Raw genomic sequence first — 26,298 nt, forward strand, 5'->3', positions numbered from 1 at the left:
TTATGACACCATCAAGCATGTTTCGCCATGCACAAGCGGTGTAATTACTCCATTTATCCAGTTAGATTTCTGCCCATGAGCAACTGCTCCATACCATATTTGATAAACAAATTCATGCTTATCCTTACAAGTCAGATATCCAGATCTTTTCTTCAAATTAGTATTTACTCTTTTCATGAAGGTTTACTGCAGAAAGGATAGGACTAATTAAGGACGGGGCAGGAAACAATTTCAGGTTGTTCACGGGGTTCACATGACAGTGGCCCGGTTCAGCAGATTCTTTGGGGTGGAAGATGGGTGTGCAACATGTGCAGGAGGACCAGCGAACCATGTCCACATGTTCTGGACATGACCGAAGCTTAGGGGATTTTGGCAGGGGTTTGCAGATGTCACGTCCATGGTGTTAAAAACAAGGGTGGAGGGCAGCACTGTGGCACAGTGGTTAGCATTGTTGCCTACGAGGCTGAGGACCCGGGTTCAAATCCCGGCCCAGGGTCACTGTCCGTGTGGAGTTTGCGCGTTCTCCCCTTGTCTGAGTGGGTTTCACCCCCACAACCCAAAGATGTGCAGGATAGGCGGACTGGCCACGCTAAATTGCCCGTTAATTGAAAAAAATAATTGGGTACTCAAAATTTATTTAAAAAAAATAAGGGTGGCACTGAGTCCAGAGGTGGCGATTTTCGGGGTGTCGGAAGACCCGGGAATTCAGGAGGAGAAAGAGGCAGACATTCTGGCCTTTGCTTCCCTGGTAGCCCGGAGACAAAGAACAACGAAAATTACAGCACAGGAACAGGACCTTCGGCCCTCCCAGCCTGCGCCGATCCAGATCCTTTATCTAAACCTGTCGCCTATTTTCCAAGGTCTACTTCCCTCTGTTCCTCGCCCGTTCATATATCTGTCTTCTAGATGCATCTTTTTTTTTTTTTTTTTTTAAATTTAGATTACCCAATTATTTTTTCTATTAAGGGGCAATTTAGCGTGGCCAATCCACCTACTCTGCACATTTTTGGGTTGTGGGGGCGAAACCCACGCAGACACGGGGAGAATGTGCAAACTCCACACGGACAGTGACCCAGAGCCGGGATCGAACCTGGGACCTCAGCGCCGTGAGGCGGCTGTGCTAACCACTAGGCCACCATGCTGCCCTTCTAGATGCATCTTAAATGATGCTATCGTGCCCGCCTCTACCACCTCCGCTGGCAAAGCGTTCCAGGCACCCACCACCCTCTGCGTAAAAAAACTTCCCATGCACATCTCCCTTAAACTTCCCCCTCTCACCTTGAAATCGTGACCCCTTGTAACTGACACCCCCACTGTTGGAAAAAGCTTGTTGCTATCCACCCTGTCCATACCTCTCATAATTTTGTAGACCTCAATCAGGTCACCCCAACCTCCGTCTTTCCAACGAAAACAATCCTAATCTACTCAACCTTTCTTCATAGCTAGCACCCTCCATACCAGGCAACATCCTGGTGAACCTCCTCTGCACCCTCTCTAAAGCATCCACAACCTTCTGGTAATGGCGACCAGAACTGCACGCAGTATTCCAAATGTGGCCTAACCAAAGTCATATACAACTGTAACATGACCTGCTGACTCTTTTACTCAATACCCCGTCCAATGAAGGCAAGCATGCTGTATGCCTTCTTGACCACTCTATCAACCTGCATTGCCACCTTCAGGGTACAATGGACCTGAACTCCCAGATCTCTCTGTACATCAATTTTCCCCAGGACTCTTCCATTGACCATATAGTCCGCTCTTGAATTAGATCTTCCAAAATGCATCACCTCGCATTTGCCCGGATTGAACTCCATCTGCCATTTCTCTGCCCAACTCTTTTGAGACACTCCCTTCCACCACTACTCCCTGTCTCCTGTTACCCAGCCAGTTCTTTATCCATCTAGCTAGTACACCCTGAACCCCATACGACTTCACTTTTTTCATCAACCTGCCATGGGAAACTTTATCAAACGCCTTACTGAAGTCCATGTATATGACATCTACAGCCCTACCCTCATCAATTAACTTTGTCACTTCCTCAAAGAATTCTATTAGGTTTGTAAGACATGACCTTCCCTGCACAAAACTATGCTGCCTATCACTGATAAGTCTATTTTCTTCCAAATGTGAATAGATCCTATCCCTCAGTATCTTCTCCAACAGTTTGCCTACCACTGACGTCAAGCTCACAGGTCTATAATTCCCTGGATTATCCCTGCTACCCTTCTTAAACAAAGGGACAATATTAGCAATTCTCCAGTCCTCCTGGACCTCACCCGTGCTCAAGGATGCTGCAAAGATGTCTGTTAAGGCCCCAGCTATTTCGTCCCTCGCTTCCTTCAGTAACCTGGGATAGATCCCATCCGGACCTGGGGACTTGTCCACCTTAATGCCTTTTAGCATACCCAAAACCTCCCCCTTCCTTATGCCGACTTGACCTAGAGTATTTAAACATCCATCTCTAGCCCCAACATCCGTCATATCCCTCTCCTTGGTGAATACCGATGCAAAGTACTCATTAAGAATCTCACCCATTTCCTCTGACTCCACGCATAAATTCCCTCTTTTGTCTTTGAGTGGCCCAATCCTTTCTCTAGTTACCCTCTTGCTCCTTATATACGAATAAAAGACTTTGGGATTTTCCTTAACCCTGTTAGCTAAAGATATTTCATGACCGCTTTTAGCCCTCTTTATTGCGCATTTGAGATTTGTCCTACTTTCCCGATATTCCTCCAAAGCTTCATCAGTTTTAAGTCGCCTAGATCTTATGTATGCTTCCTTTTTCATTTTAGCTAGTCTCACAATTCCACCTGTCATCCATGGTTCCCTAATCTTGCCATTTCTATCCCTAATTTTCACAGGGACATGTCTGTCCTGCATTCAAATCAACCTTTCCTTAAAAGACTCCCACATTTCAAATGTAGAGTTACCCTTAAACAGCTGCTTCCAATCCACATTCCCTAGCTCCTGCCGAATTTTGTTATACTTGGCCTTTCCCCAATTCAGCACTCTTCCTTTAGGACCACTCTCGTCTTTGTCCATGAGTATTCTAAAACTTACGGAATTGTGATCGCTATTCCCAAAGTAATCACCGACTGAAACTTCAACCACCTGGCTGGCATCATTCCCCAATACCAGGTCCAGTATGGCCCCTTCCCAAGTTGGACTATTTATGTACTGCTCTAAAAAAACTCTCCTGGATGCTCCTTACAAATTCTGCTCCATCTACGCCTCCAACGTTACAAGAGTCCCATTCAATGTTGGGGAAGTTAAAATCGGATACTATTAGCTTGGAGGGACTCAAAGCCCCCGAAGTTGGAGACCTGGCTATCAGACATGGCTAGCTGTTTGGAGAAAATCAAGTTCGCCTTGAGTGGGTCACTGTTAGGGTTCGCCCGGAGGTGGCAACCGTTTGTCGACTTCTTCGCGGAAAATTAATCGTCAGCAGAAGGGGGGGGGGGGGGGGGGGGGGGGGGGGGGGGGGGGGGGGGGGGGGGGGAATTAAGGAATGGCAGGTGCTAAATGATAAAATATTAAAGCATGCTGCTGTGCAGAGACACCTGGGTGTGCTAGTGCATGAGTCACAGAAAGCTGATTTACAGGTGCAACAGGTGATTAAGAAGGCAAATGGAATTTTGTCCTTCATTGCTAGAGGGATGGAGTTTAAGACTAGGGAGTTTATGCTGCAATTGTATACGGTGTTAGTGAGGCCACACCTGAAGTATTGTGTTCAGTTTTGGAATCCTTACCTGAGAAAGGACGTACTGGCGCTGGAGGGTGTGCAGAGGAGATTCACTAGGCTAATTCCAGAGCTGAAGGGGTTAGATTACGAGGAGAGGTTGAGTAGACTGGGATTGTACTCGTTGGAATTTAGAAGGATGAGGGGGGATCTTATAGAAACATATAAAATTATGAAGGGAATAGATAGGATAGATGCGGGCAGGTTGTTTCCACTGGCGGGTGAAAGCAGAACTAGGGGGCATAGCCTCAAAATAAGGGGAAGTAGATTTAGGACTGAGTTTAGGAGGAACTTCTTCACCCAAAGGGCTGTGAGTCTATGGAATTCCTTGCCCAGTGAAGCAGCTGAGGCTCATTCATTAAATGTTTTTAAGGTAAAGATAGATAGTTTTTTGAAGAATAAAGGGATTAAGGGTTATGGTGTTCGGGCCGGAAAGTGGAGCTGAGTCCACAAAGGATCAGCCATGATCTCATTGAATGGTGGAGCAGCCTCGAGGGGCCAGGTGGCCGACTCCTGCTCCTAGTTCTCATGTTCTTTAGCTTAGAGTAGGGGGTTAATAAAGGCGGGACTTGTAAGGGAGGGAGACGGCTTTTGCACTATGTTTATAGTTTCATGTACATTGTTTATTGTGTTATTGTTATAATACCAAAAATACCTCAATAAAATGTTTATTTTTAAAAAAGGACTGGGCAGGAAATCCTTTGGGAGATTAAGGAATGGCAGGTGCTAAATGAGTGTTTCACGGAGCATGGTAATTGGAAATGAAAAGAGTAAAGTGAAACAATTGGATTGGAAACCAGCCAGCCTAAAATCAGTAATAAGAATTTAGAGGCCATATTTCAGGGTACAATGAATATTCAATTAGAAAATAATTGCCAGGACAGATTTCTAAAGGTGTTTGATGGCCCACAAATCTAATCTATAGATGTTTGGAGAAAAATAGAATAGCATGCACTGAAAAAGGATGTTCATTAAATATGATATGTGGAATATAATGTGGGGAAAATGTGAACTTGTCCTTGGCAGGAAAAATGAAAAAGCATTGTTTAATTTAAATGGAGAGAAATTGTAGGACTCGGAAGCACAGAGGGATCTGGGTGTCCTGGTCCATGAATCAGGAAAGGTTAGTATGCAGGTGCAACACACCATTAGATAGGCAAATGTAATGTTGTCATTTAATGCAAGAGATATGGAATATAAAAGTAGGGATATTTTTGCTGTAATTGGTTAGACCACATCTGGAGTACCGTGTACAGTTTTGGTCTCATTATTCAAGAAAGGATACAAATGCATTAGAAGCTGTTCAGAGATGGTTCACTCGACTGATACCTGGGATGGAGATGGGGTGGATGAGGTTATCTTACAAACAAACGCTGGGCTGACTGGACATGTATCCAGAGTTTAGAAGATTGAGAAGCGATTCGACAGGGTGGATGTTGAAAGGATCTTTCCCCTTATGGGAGAGACTAGCACTAGGGGTCAGAGTTTAAATAGAAGGGGTCTCCCAATTAGGATGGAGATTAGAAGAATTTGTTTCTCTCAGAGGGTTGTGACTCTTTGGAATTGTCTACCCCAGAGGCTGGTCACTGAATATTAAGGCAAATGTAGACAGATTATTGACTAACAAGGGAGTCAAACATTATTGGGGGTAAGTGGAATGTGGAGTTGAGGTCACAAACAGATCGGCCGAGCAGACTTCAAATGCCAAATGGCCTACTCCAAATTTCTATGTACGTATATATGTCAGTATGAATGTTATGTGGATTAATTTTCAAGAGTTGTTTGCTTTGGAAACTTGCTGATAAAACTAAGGCACACGGTATTAGAGGGAATATGGCAGTATGAACCAGAAGGTGTGAATTAGCAGGATTGTAAACAAGGGTCGTCCTCACTGGGACCACAGATATTCTGTACCAATAAAGATCAAGGCAGGGGCGGCACGGTGGTACAGTGGTTAGCATTGCTGCCTACGGCGCTGAGGACCCGGGTTCGAATCCCGGCCCTGGGTCACTGTCCGTGAGGAGTTTGCACATTCTCCCCGTGTCTGCGTGGGTTTCGCCCCCACAACCCAAAGATGTGCAGGGTAGGTGGATTGGCTACGCTAAATTGCCCCTTAATTGGAACAAATAATTGGGTACTCTAAAAGTATTTAAAAAAAGATCAGGGCTTGTGCAGAAGTGACACAAACTTCAAATATTAAGTTTTGCGCAAAAATAGGGACTGTAGTTAAATAAGAGGAGTGTTTTTGGAAAAAAGAGTGATCGTTGGACACGGCAAACAAATGTTGGATAAAATGTAATGCAGATAAATGTGTAATTTTATACATTTCGGTAGGAAGAAAGAAGTATACAACATATGATACATATAACATATATACACACACTAAATAATATTTCAGACTATTACGGCTTCAGATACATAAATCTTAAACAGAACAAAGACAAGTTGATAAAGCCATAAACAAGGATATGGGATCCTAATTTTAACAGGGAACGAGAGTTTAAAAACAAAGGAGAAATGTTAATGCTACACAAAAGATTAAGCTGCAGTTAAAATATTGTGTGGCCACTCGACTTGGTAAGTCAATTGTACCTCATTGTCCTTATGTACTAAATTAATTACCTCCATTCCAGTAGTGAGACATGAGCTATAACATTTAACGCCATGCTGGTTAATCCTTATGGTCGCTGCAGCATCCGGTAAAATGTTACAGCATTTCACAGTACAGTCAATAGACCGACTGGGTTAAGTTTCCTTGTCTCATTCCTTAAAAATACAGACATTAGGATAACATTCACAATCCTTATGTACATCCTCTGTATTTACAGCCCTCCTAAATATATCAATTGAGAGCCTTACCCATTTCTTGGCTCATTTCCTTGAAGATTCTAAAGTTCATCTCATCTGCCTTAAGTGACCTGTAGACATTAAACTCTTTGAGTTTCTTCGTAACAGTCTTCGTTTCCCATGATTCATTTCTGAAGACTGTTGTAAAGAATTCATTTAACACTTCTGCCATTTAGTAATCCCTCAACATTTCTATCCAATATCCCTTAAATTTCTTTCCAAGTTTTTAAGCAGTCTCCCACTTCAAACACAGAATGAAAAAAAAGATTCCCCCTGTTATCCTATGGTTCAACTATCCGAACACTCATTTCAGTCATCCTCAACTAACTTAATCCTTCACCAAATTGACAATGACCTCTTTGCTCAGCCACTGCAGCCTTTTTGTTTCCTTCACACAGAGAAGGCAGGGGTCATTAAACAACCCATTTATCTGCTCTTCTACCTCCTAGCATTCTTCTGGCAAACTTATTCCTCTAAATCCTTACATCTGATTCCTTGGCCTGATCTTTAAAAGCAATATTAAAATTAAGCACAGAACAACCTTTAGAATCAAAGCAGTCAACTACTGGCATGTTAATTGTTATAGCTAAACACTAAATATCAAGCAAACTAATATCCAAATTTCAATTATATCGGAGACTAGATACAACTATGAAATTTTGCACTCTCTCGCTTTTCTGATGCCCCTTTTCTCTGTCTCCGTCTCTCAAGATTTGTTCCATTGCTTTAACCGTGGCCTCTCGAGTATGTCTTGAACAGCTCAGAATCTGCCTGTTCATCTACTGAAGATCCAACAGTTGGTCAATTACTCATTCCCCCACCCCCATCAGCAATTTCTCCCCTCATTAATTCTGCTGCCGTCTTCACACTTACTGCTAATCTTTGTGTTCTTCAGCCAGTGCGGTAGTGTTTCACAGACAAGCCTATGCCCTGAGCTACACCAAATTCCTTTATGATTGAAATCATGTTTGAGGTGCCTCTGTTTATCCATTTTCCTTGTTTCAGCAAAATAAAATCTTAAACTCAAGTCTCAACATCTTATATTAATTTCTTTACTCTGGACATTACACTTCCCTATCTCTCGCTTTACTTGCCAAAATTTTTAGTAAAATTAATTACTTTATTACTCTCCCTTGCTTAATATGAACTGCACAGAAGTGCCTTCTACATGATTCCTGTACTGCTTTAAAATTTTCATTTAAGTAAAAATCCCAACATTTCACCTTTCCCATTACTTGCAAAAATAAATTAGAAATCTTACTTTATAGGACATCTGTCAACACTAATTTTCTTCCAAATACTGCAGTGTGTTTCACATTGTGTAAAGCTGTCTAAGATAAAATATTAAACATCGCAAATATTCTCACCTTCAGCCGATCTGCTGCGATGCCTTCGCTTTTCCTTTCTCCTTTCCTCCTTTCTGTGATGTGATTTTTCTTTCTTAGAGGTTTGCTGAGGAGGTTTTATTGCCAAGGAATCATCCTCCTCCCCTCTAGATGATTAAAAAATATTTAACAATATTAAAATGAATGTATTTGATTGGCAAACAAACAACCCTGCCTTGCTTCCTAATAGACAAACAATGTAATTGTTACAAAAGTTGGATATCCTGATTTCCAAAATCATAGGACGTGTGAGTTTTAAAATAGCCATCTGTAAAAATAAAAAGGTAACCTAGCTAAAGGTTTACTTCAAATTAATTATCTTAGCTTGATTGAGAAAGCAGGCCATCAGGACTTGTGAACTTTATTTATGGAACGGTCTAGAAACTTTGGAACAGTTATTCAATATTTTCCCCATTGAAACCAGTACAATAAATGGAAGCAGTTTTAAATGTGCAACTTCCATATTTTGTTAAATTATCCATGTGTAAAATAAATCCATGGATATCATCAAAGTCTCTAATTATACAATGCCTTAAAAATATCGCAAAAGGCTTGACAAAATTACTTATTTCTGGAGTGCAGTAACAATGATTGAGAGAAATTTATACAGATAAAAGTTTTTTTTTTAAAAACCTTTGTACTGTACTTCCACAGTAGAAAATGTTTTCTATTTTTCATGGCCATGAAACTATATACAAAAGCGAAACTGTTACCAAAGTAATGATAATAGAATTACACGACATATTTCCCGACCTAACTCACAGAGGCCATACCCATCACAACATTGTAAAATCAAAGCCAGAAAATGTTTGAAGGTTTTATTTTCACCAGGCATTGAAAGAGGAAGCTCCACCGTACCAATACATGAAGTTACCAAGCATGACATCAGGAGACAGAGGCCCAATTCATATGTCTGTAACATGGTCCTCAAACAAAGACAAATTTTACACTGGATCAGCCTTCTAAACTCAAATCGCTATCAAGAAAAGACAAGTTGAAAAATAGGTGTCCTCTGGCTTTTTTTTTGCTTTAAAACACGGCAATGAGTGCATTGTGTAAAATCATACTTTAGCAATCACTAGAAAACATTCTGAGCTTGAAGAATAGGATCAAGCTGGTGAACGGTCTACATTAATGGCCAATGACATCTTTCACTGATCTGCAAAAAAAATTATTTGACCTGATTTTATTTTCAAATAGTCATTTACAACAAAGGTTATTGGGAGGACAAGGAAATAGGTGTTGCTTATTAAATTAGAAAACATACCGATCATCTATAGATCCTTCTCGTCTGTGTGGTGAATTGCGTATAGTTATTTCCATCTTGTCCTTGTGATCTTGAAGCTCTCCTTCCTCCAGTGAGTCCCGCTTAGAATCCCTGTCATCCAACTGAGATGCATAAAAATAGGATGGTAATTCTGGACTGCTTCACGTATTGTTGACATTTTAGTTTTCACATCTTGTCTATGACACTTTTCTCATGTTCCAATTAATCTACTCCTATGACAATTTTCATCCTCAGTTTCCACATAATCATTGCTCCGTTTCGAACTACATTTTATTACTATTTCCTTATCATCTCTGATTCATTAAGCATTTGTGAACCTGAAATGTCTTCATGAGTTACAGATCGTTTTGAGAAAGGCAAGGCTTGTAAAGAATCTAAAATGAAAAACAGTGGCATAGAGAAGTCACACAACTTAATCAGTACACCTGATTATCACAGGTTTCTTAGCAGCCTTGATGACGGTGCTCGGTGGGCATTCAACATTCTGCAGCTTAATCACAGCAAAGTGTTAACAGCCACTTCCAAATTGACAGTGTAAATAAAAATTTCATAAGAACAGTAGCAGTTGCTGTAAAAAGGATTCATTTCCCCGAACCTATATTGTAAAGCAGAACATTTTTCTAGAGAAAACTATATTATTTGGGGAAAACACCTTTATTGTCACCTCCTTAAAAGGTTTTTCTTTGGGCTGGCAAATTGAAAGGGACAATAAAAGGACTCCACTGTGGTATAGACAACACACACTCTCCAACACTATTTCGAAAACAAGACATTTTTGACACCTTAAGCAACAAACATTCACCATTAACTTAAAGTTGTACTTATGTTTCACCTTATTTGACACATTTCTACCATTAGCTTCAGGGGATAGAATATGCAGTGTGCCTGTGGAGTACTTTCACTCAGTAAGATGAAAAATACTTGCACAGTTTACAATGTTGGTTAAAATCCAAAGTTCAGGGCAGCTTTAAACCTTATACAGTGCAGTGCCTCAAATCCGGCGGTCCAAATTCTGGAGTAGTCAAAAAAACTGGACACTTTTAGAATGTGCCTTGCACCAATTTTAATTCAGTCATTTTTTTTTAAAGAAACTTACCTGGATGATCCAGCTAGACACTGCATTGGAATGGTGTGGCACCCGACTAGTTATCCCCTTTGCTGCTTGCGCGGTCTATTTCCGCGTTCTGAGCGACCCTTGACCCCACCCAACCCGAATCACCCATGGCCCAAACCGTCCAACCCGAAATCTGGCGAGATCTGAAATCTGGCACAGCCGAGGTCCCACGGTTGCCTGTTTTGAGACACTGTACATGTAGTTGCATCAACATGCAATCACTTTAAAAAAATAAAATAAAATGTTCTTGCACTGCTGGTTAAAAGGGTAACAGGCTGCAATTTCAAACACTTCTCTGGGTTGGTGGATAAACCAACTGAGTGGCAACCTAGTGAGGAGAAAGAACACATATGGAGCATAAGGAAAGTTCAGAGAAGCAATTACGACAATAGCATTGATAAATACAAAAAGAATTACAAGGGAGAAAGAGATTATACCAACTAGGGTTGTTTATGCTGAAATTTAGAAAGCTAAAAGGTTGTTTTGATCAAGGTTTTCTTAGGTTTAGGGGAACAAACAAGTTAGATAGAAAAAAACAATTTCCTCTGACTGAGAATTAGAGCCAAGTCTTTCAGGAGTGAAATTAGGAAAAGCTTCAAGACACAAAAGGAGTTTGGAACTCTTCCACAAATAGCAACTAATGCCAGATCAATTGTTAGTTTTAAATCACTGCTAAATTTTCGTTAACCAAAGTATTAAGAGATGTGGTTCAAAGGGGAGTTAGATCGGAGGTCAACCATGATCTCACTAAATAGCAGAATAGATTCAAGGAGGCCTCCTCCGAGTTAAGATGTCACAGTTAAAAAACATCCATCAGTGTTGGGAAACGGTAGTTTTAAGGGATTTATATTTGTATTGGTAAACTTAGAAATAAAGGTAGAGTTTTAAGAGTGTTTAATATAATGTTTGTGACTGGAAGAGTAAAACACACTTCACACTTAGATTCATGCTGGCAAAGGTGTGTGTGTGCGTGTGTGGGGAAGGGGTTTGTTTCAATTCCAACATTGATTGTAGATATTGTGCTTAGAGAAGGTTATGGTGTGAAGAGTAAATAAACCAGTGGTGGTTGCTTAACAACTGGGGCCTTGTAAAGTAGAGAAGCTTTAATTTAGCTGAATATGATTACAGTTGGATAGGTACTGAGAGAGAAGGCAGCTCTCACAGCTCTGCTAGAAACAGTTGGATTTTGAAGGCTAAAGAGAAAACATCTCTTTCAGCCTTGCTAAAGGAATAGCCATACTATGGAGTCATGGTTAAGAAAACCGATGCCAGAAATCCAAAGTCCAGCTAGTTAAGGAAACTAGAGAAATGAAGAGAAGTTTCCAATAAGTCTGGAGTTAACGGAACAGATGAAACTGGGAACCAGAACAGACTGCTGTTCAGTAAAGTCACAGAGAGTTGAAAATGCATTGGATCGTGAGAGGTCAGAAGGATATCCTGCTGTATTGCTACGGTTTGTGAGCAAGTACTACAGTTTGGGAGACATTATTAGAAATAATAGTGAAAATCAGTGACTGGATCTGGAGTTTGTGTAAAAGCCTTCAAACAAAGGAAACCTGAAGGGAGAAGTTTAAAACCTGAAAGCAAAACCTTGATGTAAGCAATGGAGGGAAAGCATAATTTAAAAGAATACTTGGAAGTGTGGCTTTTTGAAAGTGGAATTTGAATTCACTTGGCAGTTCAGTGAGACAGGGTGTCTCGCAGTATAAAAATCATCTGGGGGCATTCAGGGGAGAAAACCATGGACACCAACTTGGGTTCAGAGCCGAGTTATTTGACCACAGCCAATCTGTGCTTAAAAAGGACTGAGAGTTAATGGGACCATTGTAGCTTAAGATGTGCTTTGCAATCCGTGTTAACCTTAAAACTGTATTTCTTCAGCTTAAAGGGGGAGTAAAGAAATATTGTATTATAATCCAATTTTTTTATGTTGTTAAACTAATTGCAGTCCTGTGACTCTGTCCCTCCACTTTTTACGATATAAAAGGAAAAGTTACAGTCTTTTGAGCTTGGGTTAAATTCTGGAATCTTCCCATCCAGTTACATCATCAACTGAGATTATAACACCAGACACTGTTTGCATATCATGTCCTTGTGAGGAAGGAGTCAGAAAAGACTCCCCCTGATATGGGAGCAATATTTGACCCTTGGACTGACTTGAGGCTTTAAGACAGGGTGATAAGAAATATTGCCGCGAGTAATCAAAGCAAATAAACTGCAGATACTAGAAATCGTAAAACAGAAATGCTGAAAAAACTCAGCAGGTCTGGCAGCATCTGTGGAGAGAGAAACAGAGTTAACGTTCTGAGTCTAATATGACTTTTCATCAGAACCTGGGAACGGTAGATATGTGATGTCACATATGAAATGTCACATTTGTACCTCTCCCCAGTTCTGATGAAGAGTCATATTCGACTCTCCACAGATGCTTCCAGACCTAATGAGCTTTTCCATTATTTTCTGACAACGACAGCAGTTTAACACAAATGAGAAAAATCAAGCTTCCCGAAGAGATAGTGAGAACCTATATGGCAAAGTTTTCTAAGATTTAAGCGCACAGTCCTTATTTTAGTAATGATATAATTTATTACTTTCATTATTTAACATCTACTGTTGCTAATTCTTTTTGCCTGTAAAAATGTAATTTGAAATCTTTTACTTATCTTGCTCCTTTTGCCTGCAAGTGGTTTTCCAGATGTAGATACGCTTTTTAAAACATTGAGCTTTCCAGGCAATTGAAAGCCCAGACCTTTAAAATTGACATGGTCACATCATAGATGCCACAGCTCAACCTTGGATGCGCTGTCATACATGACAACATGGGAGAGGCTGTGAACAAGTATCCTTGCTGGTTACCCAATACTGCGTAATGGTACCTAGATAAGCAAACATGACCATTACACTAGGAGATTTCAAAACTGATATAAAAGTATTGACAGATAAGGTCAAATACACTTCATTGCTAACTTTTGCCAACCTGTCCTGTAATTAGACAAACTAATAAAATAAAATGGGTTTGAACTAAATCTGACCCTTTTCAATGTAGATAATGAATGAAAAGGATGGTATAGGTTTGAGAAACCAAGCAAATCATTACGAGTCATACACACATTATAATGTATGACAATAATTGTACTAATTATAGATTAATAAAGAACCAACTATATAACCAGCATTCTGGATGGGCTTTTCCACAACGAGGTCGACAGATGAAACCAAAAAATACATTTTTCTTGGAAAGGGAACTCAAATAGAGCTTTATGGAATTAAACAAAGGGTTTGACTTTTCGTTTCAGCATTCACCAATATTTAGAACAAGCTCACAATGAGGACTTCCCTTTAACAGCTGCCTTCTCCAATTATTTGAAACCAGCAGTACATACTAAAATGTTGCAAGATTATGAAAAGATTTCTGAACTGAATTAACTTGATTACCTCTTATGTTACACTGACAGATATTTACAGGAACATTAGTAAACGGACTATTGCGAATTATAAGAAAATGACTTGTACTTGGTTTGAGAGTGTTGGTGGGACGACAATATTGATGTCCATTTCTAATAGCTGTGAAGGCAGTCAGCCATATGGTGTGGGGCTGGAGTTATATTTCAACTTGACCAGGTAAATATGGCTGGTTCCCTTCCTTGAAGAATATTAGTGAACCAGTTAGTTCTTAAGACAATCAAGGCAGTTTTAATGGCCATTTTCTGGTAATAGCTCATGTATCACTTGGTTTAATTACTTTTTAATTTCACAACTTGTCACAATTCCACTTGCCTGCTGCTAGCCAATAAGTCTAATACTGTATGTTCAGTACAGTAGAGGAAATATCTTTGTTATTAAAAAAGTACATAACATACTAATACGTGTTTTTCTTCTACATCTTCGTCGCAAAAGAGGAAATTCAGCAAAACAGAATGAAGCAAAATAGTGTTTACAATCAAATTTAAATGCTTTTCTGAATTATTTAATCAATTTAATACTTACTGCATAGCTGAACATTATAGTAAAATATAGTAAGGCCACAATTCACTCATTTGGTTGATTCAGAACATTCCTGCCTTTACCAAACTTCAGTGAATATCTGCTATTGTTTAACCCAAAAGCAGTATCAGAAATCTCATTGATCAATAGCAATGATTGCCTTCAATTAAGGAGGTGAATGACTTTTTAGTACACTAACAAAATATTATGTCTTTAAGTTCTCAACTACAAAAAAAGTTAACATTTATTTATTTTTTTGCTAAGTATGCAAGTCGTTTTAGGTAAAATGACCCGAGACAGCAGAAAATGCAATAAGTTATAGTTCCAGAGTCTGACTAACTGTCTTAGCAAGCTTTATGGGCATCTCGACAGCACCAATAAACAATCTATGGATCACCACTTGCTGCAGTCTCCAATTCATTCAGCTGAATAAAGCTCCGTCCGTTGACTGCTGAGGTAGTGGAATCTTGCCCTGACAAACAAGATTTAATTATGATAGCTTTCCACTCGAACACCATTTTCGTAGACTTTAGCATTTAGAAGGGCTGTTGGGTGGAGGGAAATACAGGAGACTTTTCTTTAAAACTTTACTGACAAACATAAGAACATGAGAACTAGGAGCAGGAGTCGGCCATCTGGCCCCTCGAGCCTGCTCCGCCATTCAATGAGATCATGGCTGACCTTTTGTGGACTCAGCTCCATTTTCCAGCCCGAACACCATAACCCTTAATCCCTTTATTCTTCAAAAAACTATCTTTTATCTTAAAAACAATTAATGAAGGAGCCTCAACTGCTTCACTGGGCAAGGAATTCCATAGATTCACAACCCTTTGGGTGAAGACGTTCCTCCTCAGCTCAGTCCTAAATCTACTTCCCCTTATTTTGAGGCTATACCCCCTAGTTCTGCTTTCACCCACCAGTGGAAACAACCTGCCCGCATCTATCCTATCTATTCCTTTCATAATTTACTATGCCTCTATAAGATTCCCCCGCATCCTTCAAAATTCCGAGTACAGTCCCAGTCTACTCAACCTCTCCTCGTAATCCAACCCCTTCAGCTCTGGAATTAGCCTAGTGAATCTCCTCTGCACACCCTCCAGCGCCAGTACGTCCTTTCTCAGGTAAGGATTCCAAAACTGAACAGAATACTCCAGGTATGGCCTCACTAACATCTTATACAATTGCAGCACAACCTCCATAGTCTTATACTCCATCCCTCTAGCAATGAAGGACTATACTCCATTTGCCTTCTTGATCACCTGTTGAACCTGTAAACAAACTTTTTGCGACTCATGCACTAGCCCACCCAGGTCTCTCTGCACAGCAGCATGTTTTAATATTTTATCATTTAAATAATAAATCCTTTTGCTGTAATTCCTACCAAAATGGACATCTCACTCTTGTCAACATTGTATTCCATCTGCCAGACCCCAGCCCATTCACTTAACCTATCCAAATCCCTCTGCAGACTTCCGGTATCCTCTGCACGTTTTGCTTTACCACTCATCTTAGTGTCGTCTGCAAACGTGGACACATTGCACTTGGTCCCCAACTCCAAATCATCAATGTAAATTGTGGACAATTGTGGGCCCAACACTGATCCCTGAGGGACATCACTAGCTACTGATTGCCAACCAGAGAAACACCCATTAATCCCCACTCTTTGCTTTTTATTAATTAACCAATCCTCTATCCATGCATCTTTATCTGTGCAGCAACATTTTGTGTGGCACCTTGTCAAAAGCTTTCTGGAAATCCAGATATACCACATCCATTGGCTCCCTGTTGTCTATCTCACTGGTAATGTCCTCAAAGAATTCCACTAAATTAGTTAGACACGACCTGCCCTTTATGAACCTATGCTGCGTCTGCCCAATGGGACAATTTCCATCCAGATGCCTCGCCATTTCTTCCTTGATGATAGATTCCAGCATCTTCTCTACTACCGAAGTTAAGCTAACTGGCCTATAATTACCCGCTTTCTGCCTACCTCCTTTTTAAAACATTGGTGTCATGTTTGCTCATTTCTAATCTGCCGGGACCACCCCACAGTCTAGTGAATTTTGATAAATTATCACTAATGCATTTGCAATTTCCCTAGCCATCTTTTTAGCACTCTGGAATGCATTCCATCAGGGCCAGGAGACGTGTCTATCTTTAGCCGCATTAGCTTGCCCATCACTACCTCCTTAGTGATAACAATCATCTCAAGGTCCTCGCCTGTCATAGCCTCATTTCCATCAGTCACTGGCATGTTATTTGTGTCTTCCACTGTGAAGAATGAACCAAAAAACCTGTTCAGTTCCTCAGCCATTTCCTCATCTCCCATTATTAAATCTCCTTTCTCATCCTCTAAAGGATCAATATTTACCGTAGCCACTCTTTTTTGTTTTATATATTTGTAGAAACGTTCACTATCTGTTTTTATATTCTGCGCAAGTTTACTCTCATAATCTATCTTACTCTTCTTTATAGCTTTTTTTAGTAGCTTTGTTGCCCCCTAAAGATTTACCAATGCTCTAGTCTCCCACTAATCTTTGCCACTTTGTATGCTTTTTCCTTCAATTTGATACTCTCCCTTACTTCCTTAGATATCCACGGTCGATTTTCCCTCTTTCTACCATCCTTTCTTTTTGTTGGTATAAACCTTTGCTGAGCACTGTGAAGAATCGCTTGGAAGGTTCTCCACTGTTCCTCAACTGTTTCACCATAAAGTCTTTGCTCCCAGTCTACCTTAGCTAGCTCTTCTCTCATCCCATTGTAATCTCCTTTGTTTAAGAACAAAACACTAGTATTTGATTTTAAGTTCTCACCCTCCATCTGTATTTTAAATTCCACCATATTGTGATCGCCCCTACCGAGAAGATCCCTAACTATGGGATCATTAATCAATCCTGTCTCATTACACAGGACCAGATCTAGGACTGCATGCTCGCTCGTAGGTTCCATTACATACTGTTCTAAGAAACTATCGTGGATACGTTCTATAAACTCCTCCTCAAGGCTGCCTTGACCGACCTGGTTAAACCTTTGGTAAAAAGTTACAATTGCGAGCAGTCCCTTGTTCGAGAACCACCCCCAGGAACGATTCAAAATGCTGTACCAGAGTGACAGATTGAGAGTCTGCACCCAAGCTGCCACACAATAAGCTTCTGAACATGTCAACGCCAGCAGCTGCCATGTTGAACATCGGACTGATAGCGCTAATAAAGCTAAGTATATAGCCTGTATAAACACGTTCATATGCTCTAACGATGGCATAATTTCCTAGCAGCCTTCCTTGCAGGAGAGAAAAAAAAAAAGAGGTTAAATCGCAACTTTGGCAACACCTTATAGTAGGCGGGCTGTGAGTGGAGGCCACACGTGAACCAAGTTGGCCACGTGGTTCTTAGGCTGGAATTACAAGTAGTTGAATTAGGTTTAGCTCAATAATGCAAACAGTTTTAAAGTCGTTAAAGTGAACACCATGATAAAAAACACACCAACGTAGGATACAAAATGCTGACAGCATTTACTACTTACATTTTTTGGACGCTTCACGTCACCCTTTTCCTCCTGCTCTTTTCGTCGCTTCTTTTCCTGCAAAATTTCTTCAAGAGTTTTTACTTTCCAGTTATCCTTTTCATCTCCCATTGGAACAGACCACACTGAGCTAAAACAGAATCAGTTACATGCTAGTCATTAGGTTAGAAGAGACACAATCTCTTTGCCTCACCGTCTCATGCTGGAGTTAAAAAAAAACTTTTAAAACATTTTATTTGTAGACTATTTCCATTTCTTAAGGTGCAGTGCAAACGATTTCTTTCTTCAGATCTGCTACCGAACTGCACGCAGAAGTCCTGGAAACACTTTCCCCCCCCTCAAAAGTCTTACCCCACTCATACTATAGACGGTTCTTGGAAAAATAAATTGCAGGATAAACTTACACCAATATACTAAACAATTATCAAATTCCACCTGCTGCTACCAACACCAATTCAATCCATTATTGGCTTGCAAAGAGACATCTATTTCCCCTAGTTAAAAATAAATAATTTCCAATGTTTAGGGTAGGGATTGAGAATGACTTCAAGGACAGTTGGTGTTCATTATTTAGTTGGATATTCAAGAAAATTCAGTTCAGAACCTTATTTTTTGTGCAAACTATATCACACATCTCAGCAACAACAATCCAGTCATTGCAACTTTGACTTCTGCTTCATATTAATACAAGTATAAAATAAAGTCAAATTGGGTTTCAAGCCAATTTAAAATAATTTTTTGAAAAGTATCCCAGAATGTTCATATGCTTCCACCTAAATGTGAAGATTAGCGTGTATCCCACTCCAAAACAGCTCAAGCTAATTTTAACCACAAAGTCATGTCAAAATAGTGACAGATTTTGAATTTAGACAAGACGATACCAAGCTACCACACACAGTGACAGACAACACTGCTCTAAACAGCTTGTGCAGGTACGTGTAAAAAAAAACTTCACATCAACATAGTATTCACTTCTCAAAACATTGTCTACACATGTTTCAAGAGTGTCATTGTATTGATACATACATGTATCCTAGACCTTGATTTAGGTAATACCAATGGTGAGTCTATTACTGCAGTACAGTGGAGTCCTTTTATTGTCACTTCCAATTTGCCAGCTAAAAAAAGTGACAATAAATGGTAACTGTTCTCCCAAGATACATTATTCTACTAAAACATTCAAGATGAAATATTCTGCAAAATCAATAGAAAATAAATAAGAACCACTTTTTGTAGTAACTGCTACTGCCATTATTGTGACGATTGACATTGTTCTACCACTTACAAGGATCTGTTCACACCTGTATTGAACTGCTGCTGTGAACCAGCACAGCACAATGACTGCAAAACCTCATACAAATACATATTAGAAACTTAAAGTACATATTTATATTGGAATTAATTGCATTCTTTTTACATCGTGTGATTGATATGTCACTGCTCATTTGTAAATCTCATTTCCTGATGAGCCTTGCCTCCTCAATTGTCAATAAAATGAACTGATCAGAATTAATGCTTGGTTTGAAAAAGCTCCCATTCAAGTGTCTTTCCTTGTTCCTTGATATGCAGTTAACCTGAAGTGACAAAAAAAAACCATAATAAAGCCTACATGAATATGAACATTTCTGTGAAAATTTTAAAATTGGCAGGAATTGACAATAAAAATGGCAGCATTTTTAGACCAAAAATTAACTGGCATCCATTCACGAGCTGGAGTTTCAAATAAATTGTTATGATCAGACAGATAAATGAGGACTCCACTGTACTTCCAACAACCCATCTACGGAGAACTTAAAGGAAAGCTGCATGTTAAAGGTTTTCTAGCCGAGAACAGGATTAAATTCAAACACTAAGCAAGACAGAAAACACAAAATGTAACTTTACCACTAGAATGTTGTTGCTACAAGTGTCATTGTAGTGACTGTTCGGACTTACAAAATGAACTCTTGCTCCAAGAGAATTGCGAATGTTTTTACCCAGCACACTGAAAGCAAAAGGCATCAATTAGAGCTATAATTTGTTATTGCATCTTTTATAAACTTATTAACCTAGTAGATAATGTAACACCAAAGCGAAAAATACGAATTCAGTATGTAACATGGTATTTTTTAAATAATGAAATGCTACCCAGAATTAAGCAGTAGAGACCAAATGATTCATTTCAGATAATGGTATTAAAGTTTCTCAAGAATTGCCAATGTATTTACAGAACGTACTAAGTTTGAAATCATTCAGAGAGATCATTCCTTACTTAATAGCTCATCATTAGCAAATACTGCTATGCAAAAACCATTTTTCTGCACTTGCGGGTGCAGGATTGATACTGTTTGCACGTCAGAAAATATTAAGGAAACAATTTACAGTGGCTTTTCTGCGTCAAAAGCATGAGGGTGACAAAGTACCATTTCACAATTCCAGAACAAAAATTACGGTAGGATTCATTTTTGAGAATAAAATTAACACCGCAATAAGACTTTGCCTCCAAACTATACTCTGGGCACATTAATAGCAAATAACAGGATATTACAAGAAAATGACGTAAATGGTAAATCAATTTCATAGTCTTATCTGTCAACAGGAGTTAAACTTTCAGTCTAACTTTTGTACCTTAATAAATGACAGTGATTACGGTACCAACTAACCTTACTAAAATCCAGTTTTTTGCTACAAATACAATCCTCTGAAGCCTGGCATGATGCCCTTTGACCTACTTGCAACCAAAAACGATTAGCTGATTGAAGTACAACTGATCTGTCAGTTACAGACTTCTAATGTATGAATGAATCATTGCTTACTGAAGACTAGTCAGTAAAGGGGCCTCTTAAAAAAAACAAGTTTGGTTACCAAAATTTGCTAGAAATTATTCAGGATTACGTCTGGTCATCATTAAGTGACCCTTAATGGAAAGTATGCAGGAGGGGTTTGGACTCAGCCGTGATGCCTTTCGTGATCAAAAAACCTACCAACTCTCCTGTCCAGGTTCCCATATGAAGTAGGAATATTCGGGCAAGATAATAGAGAACTGCTAGCACCTATGGACCGATAGAATCAGCACCTTCAGGAGAGGGGACACAAAAATGAACATATAACACTGTGCAATGAAGTTATTTCATGACACTTTTTAAACACTGATCATTCGCAACTACATTACAAGGGGCCGGTCAGCGCATCTCCCTCCCTCCCCCCCCCCCCCCCCCCCCCCCCCCGCCCCGCCCCCACAAGCTGAGGCAGTGGGCACATCAGCAGGGTTCAAAATGAAACCCGGATTCACCATGAGGAATCTTTTCACCGATTACCTCAGCTGGATTTGACCCCAGTTCTCCCCTCCCCTTTCTCCCAACTGGAACCAGCATCTGCCTCCCAGTGACCAGATGTATTCTCTCAATGGGGGCAACAGAAAATTGGAGGGAGGGGAGGAGAGATTAATGTACCTTCCAGATGTCTGACGGTGCCTGTCTGTTTTCTAATGGACATGGTCCGTTTTCAGATGGACATGGCCTGTTTTCAGATGGACATGGCCTGCTTTCAGATGGACAAGGCCCGTTTTCTAATGGACAAGGCCCGTTTTCTAATGGACAAGGCCCGTTTTCTAATGGACAAGGCCCGTGTTCTAATGGACAAGGCCCGTTTTCTAATGGACAAGGCCCGTATTCTAATGGACAAGGCCCGTATTCTAATGGACAAGGCCCGTTTTCTCATAGACAAGGCCCGTTTTCTAATGGACAAGGCCTGTTTTCAGATGGACATGGCCCGTTTTCAGATGGACATGGCCCGTTTTCAGATGGACATGGCCCGTTTTCAGATGGACATGGCCCGTTTTCTAATGGACAGGGTCCGTTTTCAGATGGACAGGGTCCGTTTTCAGATGGACATGGCCTGTTTTCTAATGGACAAGACCCGTTTTCTAATGGACAAGACCCGTTTTCTAATGGACAGGGTCAGTTTTCAGATGGACATGGCCCGTTTTCAGATGGACATGGCCCGTTTTCAGATGGACATGGCCCGTTTTCTGATGGACAAGGCCCGTTTTCTGATGGACAGGGCCCGTTTTCTAATGGACAGGGCCCGTTTTCTAATGGACAGGGCCCGTTTTCTAATGGACAGGGCCCGTTTTCTAATGGACAGGGCCCGTTTTCTAATGGACAGGGCCCGTTTTCTAATTGACATGGCCCGTTTTCTAATGGACAAGGCCCGTTTTCTAATGGACAAGGCCCGTTTTCTAATGGACATGGCCAGTATTAGACCTGCATTAAAGCTTGTTTAGCCCAGTGGGCCAGACAGCTAGTTTGTGATGCAGAACAAGACCAGCAGCACAGGTTCAATTCCCGTACCAGCTTACCTGAACAGGCGCCGGAATGTGGCGACTAGGGGCTGGCTTTTCACAGTAACTTCATACTTGTGACAATAAAGGGTTGTTATTATTATTATCCGTTCTTGTGGGCCCAGGTTTCCCGGGAGTGGAGAATGTCGGCCTCAGTGGCAGGCCCGCCCGCCATTGGACAGGACAATGATGAAGAACAGCCAGCTTCACATTATTTAATAATACCGGGAGTCGGGGAGGAGGTCTCTACCTGAGTCAAATCTTCGAGGGCAAAGCCCCGGCCTCAGGCCTCACCTCGTTCCCTCAGAGCCCCCAACGCCCGAGCCTCACCCGCGGCGTCGCATCTGCAACGCGTCACCTCCAGCGCGACGCGCACGCGCCTTGGCCCAACCCCGCGCCCTAACCCATCCCCCGCGCACGCGCCCTGGCCCCTCCCCCGCGTCTTGGCTCCCCCGCGCCCTAACCCATCCCCCGCGCACGCGCCCTGGCCCAACCCCGCGCAGTCTCCTCAGCAGCCTGAAGTTTGTAGCAAGTTGTTGTAGTTGTTGTTGTTGTCTGGTGGAAAGTTGCGGACCCGCCGGACAAGTTTTGGACGCTTTCTCCGGGCGGAATAAAACAGCAGCGGGCACAACCGGCAAGGGCGCCACTCAGCAACTGTCACGGTTGCGGTTTTCTGCTTCTCATCACAAAGTTAACAGAATGAAATAAATGTAGAATCCCCCAGCCACTCAGGCCGAGATGGGCAAACCCCGAGTTACAATTGCGGACTCTGCCAGGTCGCTATTAAAGCTCCAACCTGGTGTTGTAAGACTTCTTACTGTGCTCACCCCAGTCCAACGCCGGCATCTCCACATCATGGCTATTAAAAAGCACACTTACCAACTTAGAAAACTTGCAAAGAGGCTCAAAAAGAGAAGTGAAAACCAGCTCCTCCAGAAAGCAGCACTGGTTAAACTGACAATAACTTCAATTCTAATTCATTAAGTTGGAATTTTGGACTCTTAATTTTTTTAGAGTTACATATCATACAAATCATTGTCTTCCAGCAAAAAAAATGAACCAATGGTTTCAATATTAAGGTGAACTTGCGACAAAAAAAAGCATAATTACAATGGAAATGCAATGAGAGATCAGCTTGCTCTGCTTTACAGAATTACACAGTGCAGTGTAGACCCTTCGAATCTGCACGGACCCCCGAAAATACCTGCCCTGCCCACCTAATCCCATTTGCCAGCACTTGGCCCACAGCCTTGAATGTTATGACAAGCCAAGTATTCATCCAGGTACTTTTTCAAGGTTGTGAGACATCCTCCCACCGTCCCAGGCAGTGTGTTCCTCTGCCCTCCGGGCACCTTAAGCGGCAGGTACACCAAAAAGTGTCACAGTGACTCAAAACATTAACTCTTTCTCTCGCCACTGTTGTTGCCAGACCTGATTTGATTTGAGTTATTGTCACATATACCGAAGTGAAAAGTATTTTTCTGCAGCCAAGGGAACGTATATAGTAGACAAAAAGAATAATCAACAGAGTAAAAAGAGTACCATTGACAAATGGTACATCAACAAACAGTGATTGGTTCCGGCTGATCACCTGGAATGTGAGGGGACTGAATGGGCCGGTCAAACGGTCCCGCGTGTTCGCGCACCTGAGGGGGCTGAAGGCGGACGTGGCTATGCTTCAGGAGACGCACCTGAAGGTGGCGGATCAGGTCAGGTTGAGGAAGGGGTGGGTGGGCCAAGTGTTTCATTCGGGGCTGGATGCAAAGAAACCGGGGGGGTGGCGATCCTGGTGGGGAAGAGGGTGTCGTTTGAGGCGTCGAGTGTGGTGGCAGACAGCGGCGGGAGGTACGTGATGATGAGCAGCCAGCTGCAAGGGGAGCGGGTGGTGCTGGTCAATGTATATGCCCCGAATTGGGATGATGCGGGTTTCATGCGGCGCATGTTGGGCCGGATTCCAGATTTGGAGGCGGGGGGCCTGATAATGGGGGGGGATTTCAACACGGTGCTGAATCCGCCACTGGATCAATCCAGTTCTAGGACGGGTAGGAGGCCTGCGCCGGCTAAGGTGCTGAGGGGGGTTTATGGACCAGATGGGAGGGGTGGATCCTTGGAGGTTCGCGAGGCCGAGGGCCAGGGAGTTTTCATTCTTCTCCCATGTGCATAAGGCCTACTCCTGGATCGATTTCTTTGTTTTGAGTAGGGCGCTGATTGCGGGGGTAGTAGACGCTGAGTACTCGGCGATAGCCATTTCTGACCATGCCACGCATTGGGTGGACCTCGGGCTGGGGGAGGAGAGGGACCAGCGGCCGTTGTGGCGCTTGGAGGTGGGGCTGCTGGCGGACGAGGATGTGAGGGGGCGGGTTTGAGGATACATCGAGAGGTACCTGGAGGCCAACGATAATGGGGAGGTCCGCGTGGGGACGGTCTGGGAGGCGCTGAAGGCGGTGGTTCGGGGGAGTTGATCTCCATTCGGGCCCACAGGGAGAGAGGGGAGCAGAAAGGGAGAGATTGGTGGGGGAGATGGTGAGGGTGGACAGGAGGTATGCGGAGGCCCCGGAGGAGGGATTGCTGAGGGAGCGGCACAGCCTTTGTGCTGAGTTCGACTTGTTGACCACCAGAAAGGCGGAGAAATTGAGAAAGGCTCAGGGTGCGGTGCATGAGTATGGGGAGAAGGCGAGTAGGATGCTGGCACACCAGCTCCGTAAGTGGGATGCGACCAGGGAGACTGGTGGAGTTAAGGACCGGGGAGGAAATGTGGTGCGGAGGGGGGTAGACATTAATGGGGTCTTCAGGGAATTTTATGAGAGACTATATCGGTCTGAACCTCCGGCGGAGAAGGGGGGGATGGGGCACTTTTTGGACCGGCTGAGATTTCCGAGGGTGGAGGAGGGACTGGGGGTGCCAGTTGAGCTTGAGGAGCTGGTTAAAGGGATAGGGAACATGCGGTCGGGGGGGGGGGGGGGGGGGGGGGGGGGGGGGGCCGGACGGGTTCCCGGTTGAATTTTACTAGGCGTATGCAGACCTGCTGGGCCCCCTGTTGGTTAGGACCTTCAACGAGGCGAGGGAGGGGGAGTCTTTGCCCCTGACGATGTCTCGGGCGTTGATCTCCTTGATCCTTAAGCGAGACAAGGATCCCCTGCAGTGTGGGTCATACAGGCCGATCTCACTCCTGAATGTGGACGGCAAGTTGTTGGCAAAGATCTTAGCCACGGGGATAGAAGATTGTGTGCCGCAGGTTATCCACGAGGATCAAACGGGGTTTGTGAAGGGGAGGCAGCTGAACACTAATATACAGAGGCTCTTGAACGTTATTATGATACCGGCGGTGGAAGGGGAGGCGGAGATAGTGGTGGCGTTAGATGTGGAGAAGGCCTTTGATAGGGTCGAGTGGGGGTACTTGTGGGAGGTGCTGGAAAGGTTCGGGTTTGGGGAGGGGCTTGTCAGTTGGGTGAGGCTGTTGTATGAGGCCCCGATTGCGAGTGTGGCCATGAATAAAAGGAGGTCGGAGTATTTTCGACTATACCGAGGGACGAGGCAGGGGTGTCCCCTGTCCCCCCTACTTTTTGTGCTGGCAATTGAACCCCTGGCTATGGCGTTGAGGGAGTCGGGGGATTGGAGGGGGCTGGTCCGGGGTGGGGAGGAGCACCGAGTGTCGCTCTATGCGGACGACCTATTGTTGTATGTGGCGGACCCGGTGGGGGGAATGCCGGTGGTGATGGGGATTCTCCAGGAATATGGGGATTTCTCAGGGTAAAAGCTTAACTTTGGGAAAAGCGAGCTGTTTGTGGTACACCCGGGGGACCAGGAGGGGGGGATTGGGAGGCTCCCACTGAAAAGGATGGAGAGGAGCTTCAGGTACTTGGGGGTTCAGGTGGCCAGGAGCTGGGGGGCCTTGCATAAGCTAAACCTCACAAGGCTGGTGGAGCAAATGGAGGAGGAGTTTAAGAGGTGGGACATGCTGCCGCTGTCTTTGGCGGGTAGGGTGCAGTCAGTCAAGATGACAGTGCTCCCGAGGTTTCTGTTCCTGTTCCAGTGCCTCCCCATGCTTATCCTGAAAGCCTTTTTCAGGCGGGTTAACAGGAGCATTACGGGCTT

General features: G+C 42.6%; 1 protein-coding gene across 24 annotated transcripts in view; it reads right to left on the reverse strand.

Annotated features, from left to right (window-relative positions):
* The window catches only part of cdk11b (cyclin-dependent kinase 11B), a 64,972-nt gene extending 42,386 nt beyond the window's left edge, over positions 1-22,586 (reverse strand). For 3 of the 24 annotated variants that reach the window (XM_038773932.1, XM_038773921.1, XM_038773933.1), the window contains exons 1-8: positions 22,454-22,586; positions 20,846-20,937; positions 19,767-19,866; positions 19,300-19,456; positions 17,883-18,012; positions 9,242-9,363; positions 7,957-8,081; positions 6,602-6,727 (exon numbers count right to left, since the gene is read on the reverse strand). In XM_038773932.1, the coding sequence (XP_038629860.1) occupies positions 6,602-6,727; positions 7,957-8,081; positions 9,242-9,363; positions 17,883-17,993 (484 nt within the window). In that variant the 5' untranslated portion in view covers positions 17,994-18,012; positions 19,300-19,456; positions 19,767-19,866; positions 20,846-20,937; positions 22,454-22,586. Of the gene's footprint in view, positions 1-6,364; positions 6,402-6,601; positions 6,728-7,956; positions 8,082-9,241; positions 9,364-17,882; positions 18,013-19,299; positions 19,457-19,766; positions 19,867-20,845; positions 20,938-22,221; positions 22,241-22,453 lie in introns of those variants that run through there. The other 21 variants (XM_038773946.1, XM_038773935.1, XM_038773934.1 and 18 more) reach the window with 19 other exon arrangements.
* Between the last annotated feature and the right edge of the window lie 3,712 nt (positions 22,587-26,298).

Source organism: Scyliorhinus canicula, chromosome 16 (assembly GCF_902713615.1).
Source record: "Scyliorhinus canicula chromosome 16, sScyCan1.1, whole genome shotgun sequence".
Taxonomy (NCBI): Eukaryota; Metazoa; Chordata; class Chondrichthyes; order Carcharhiniformes; family Scyliorhinidae; genus Scyliorhinus; species Scyliorhinus canicula.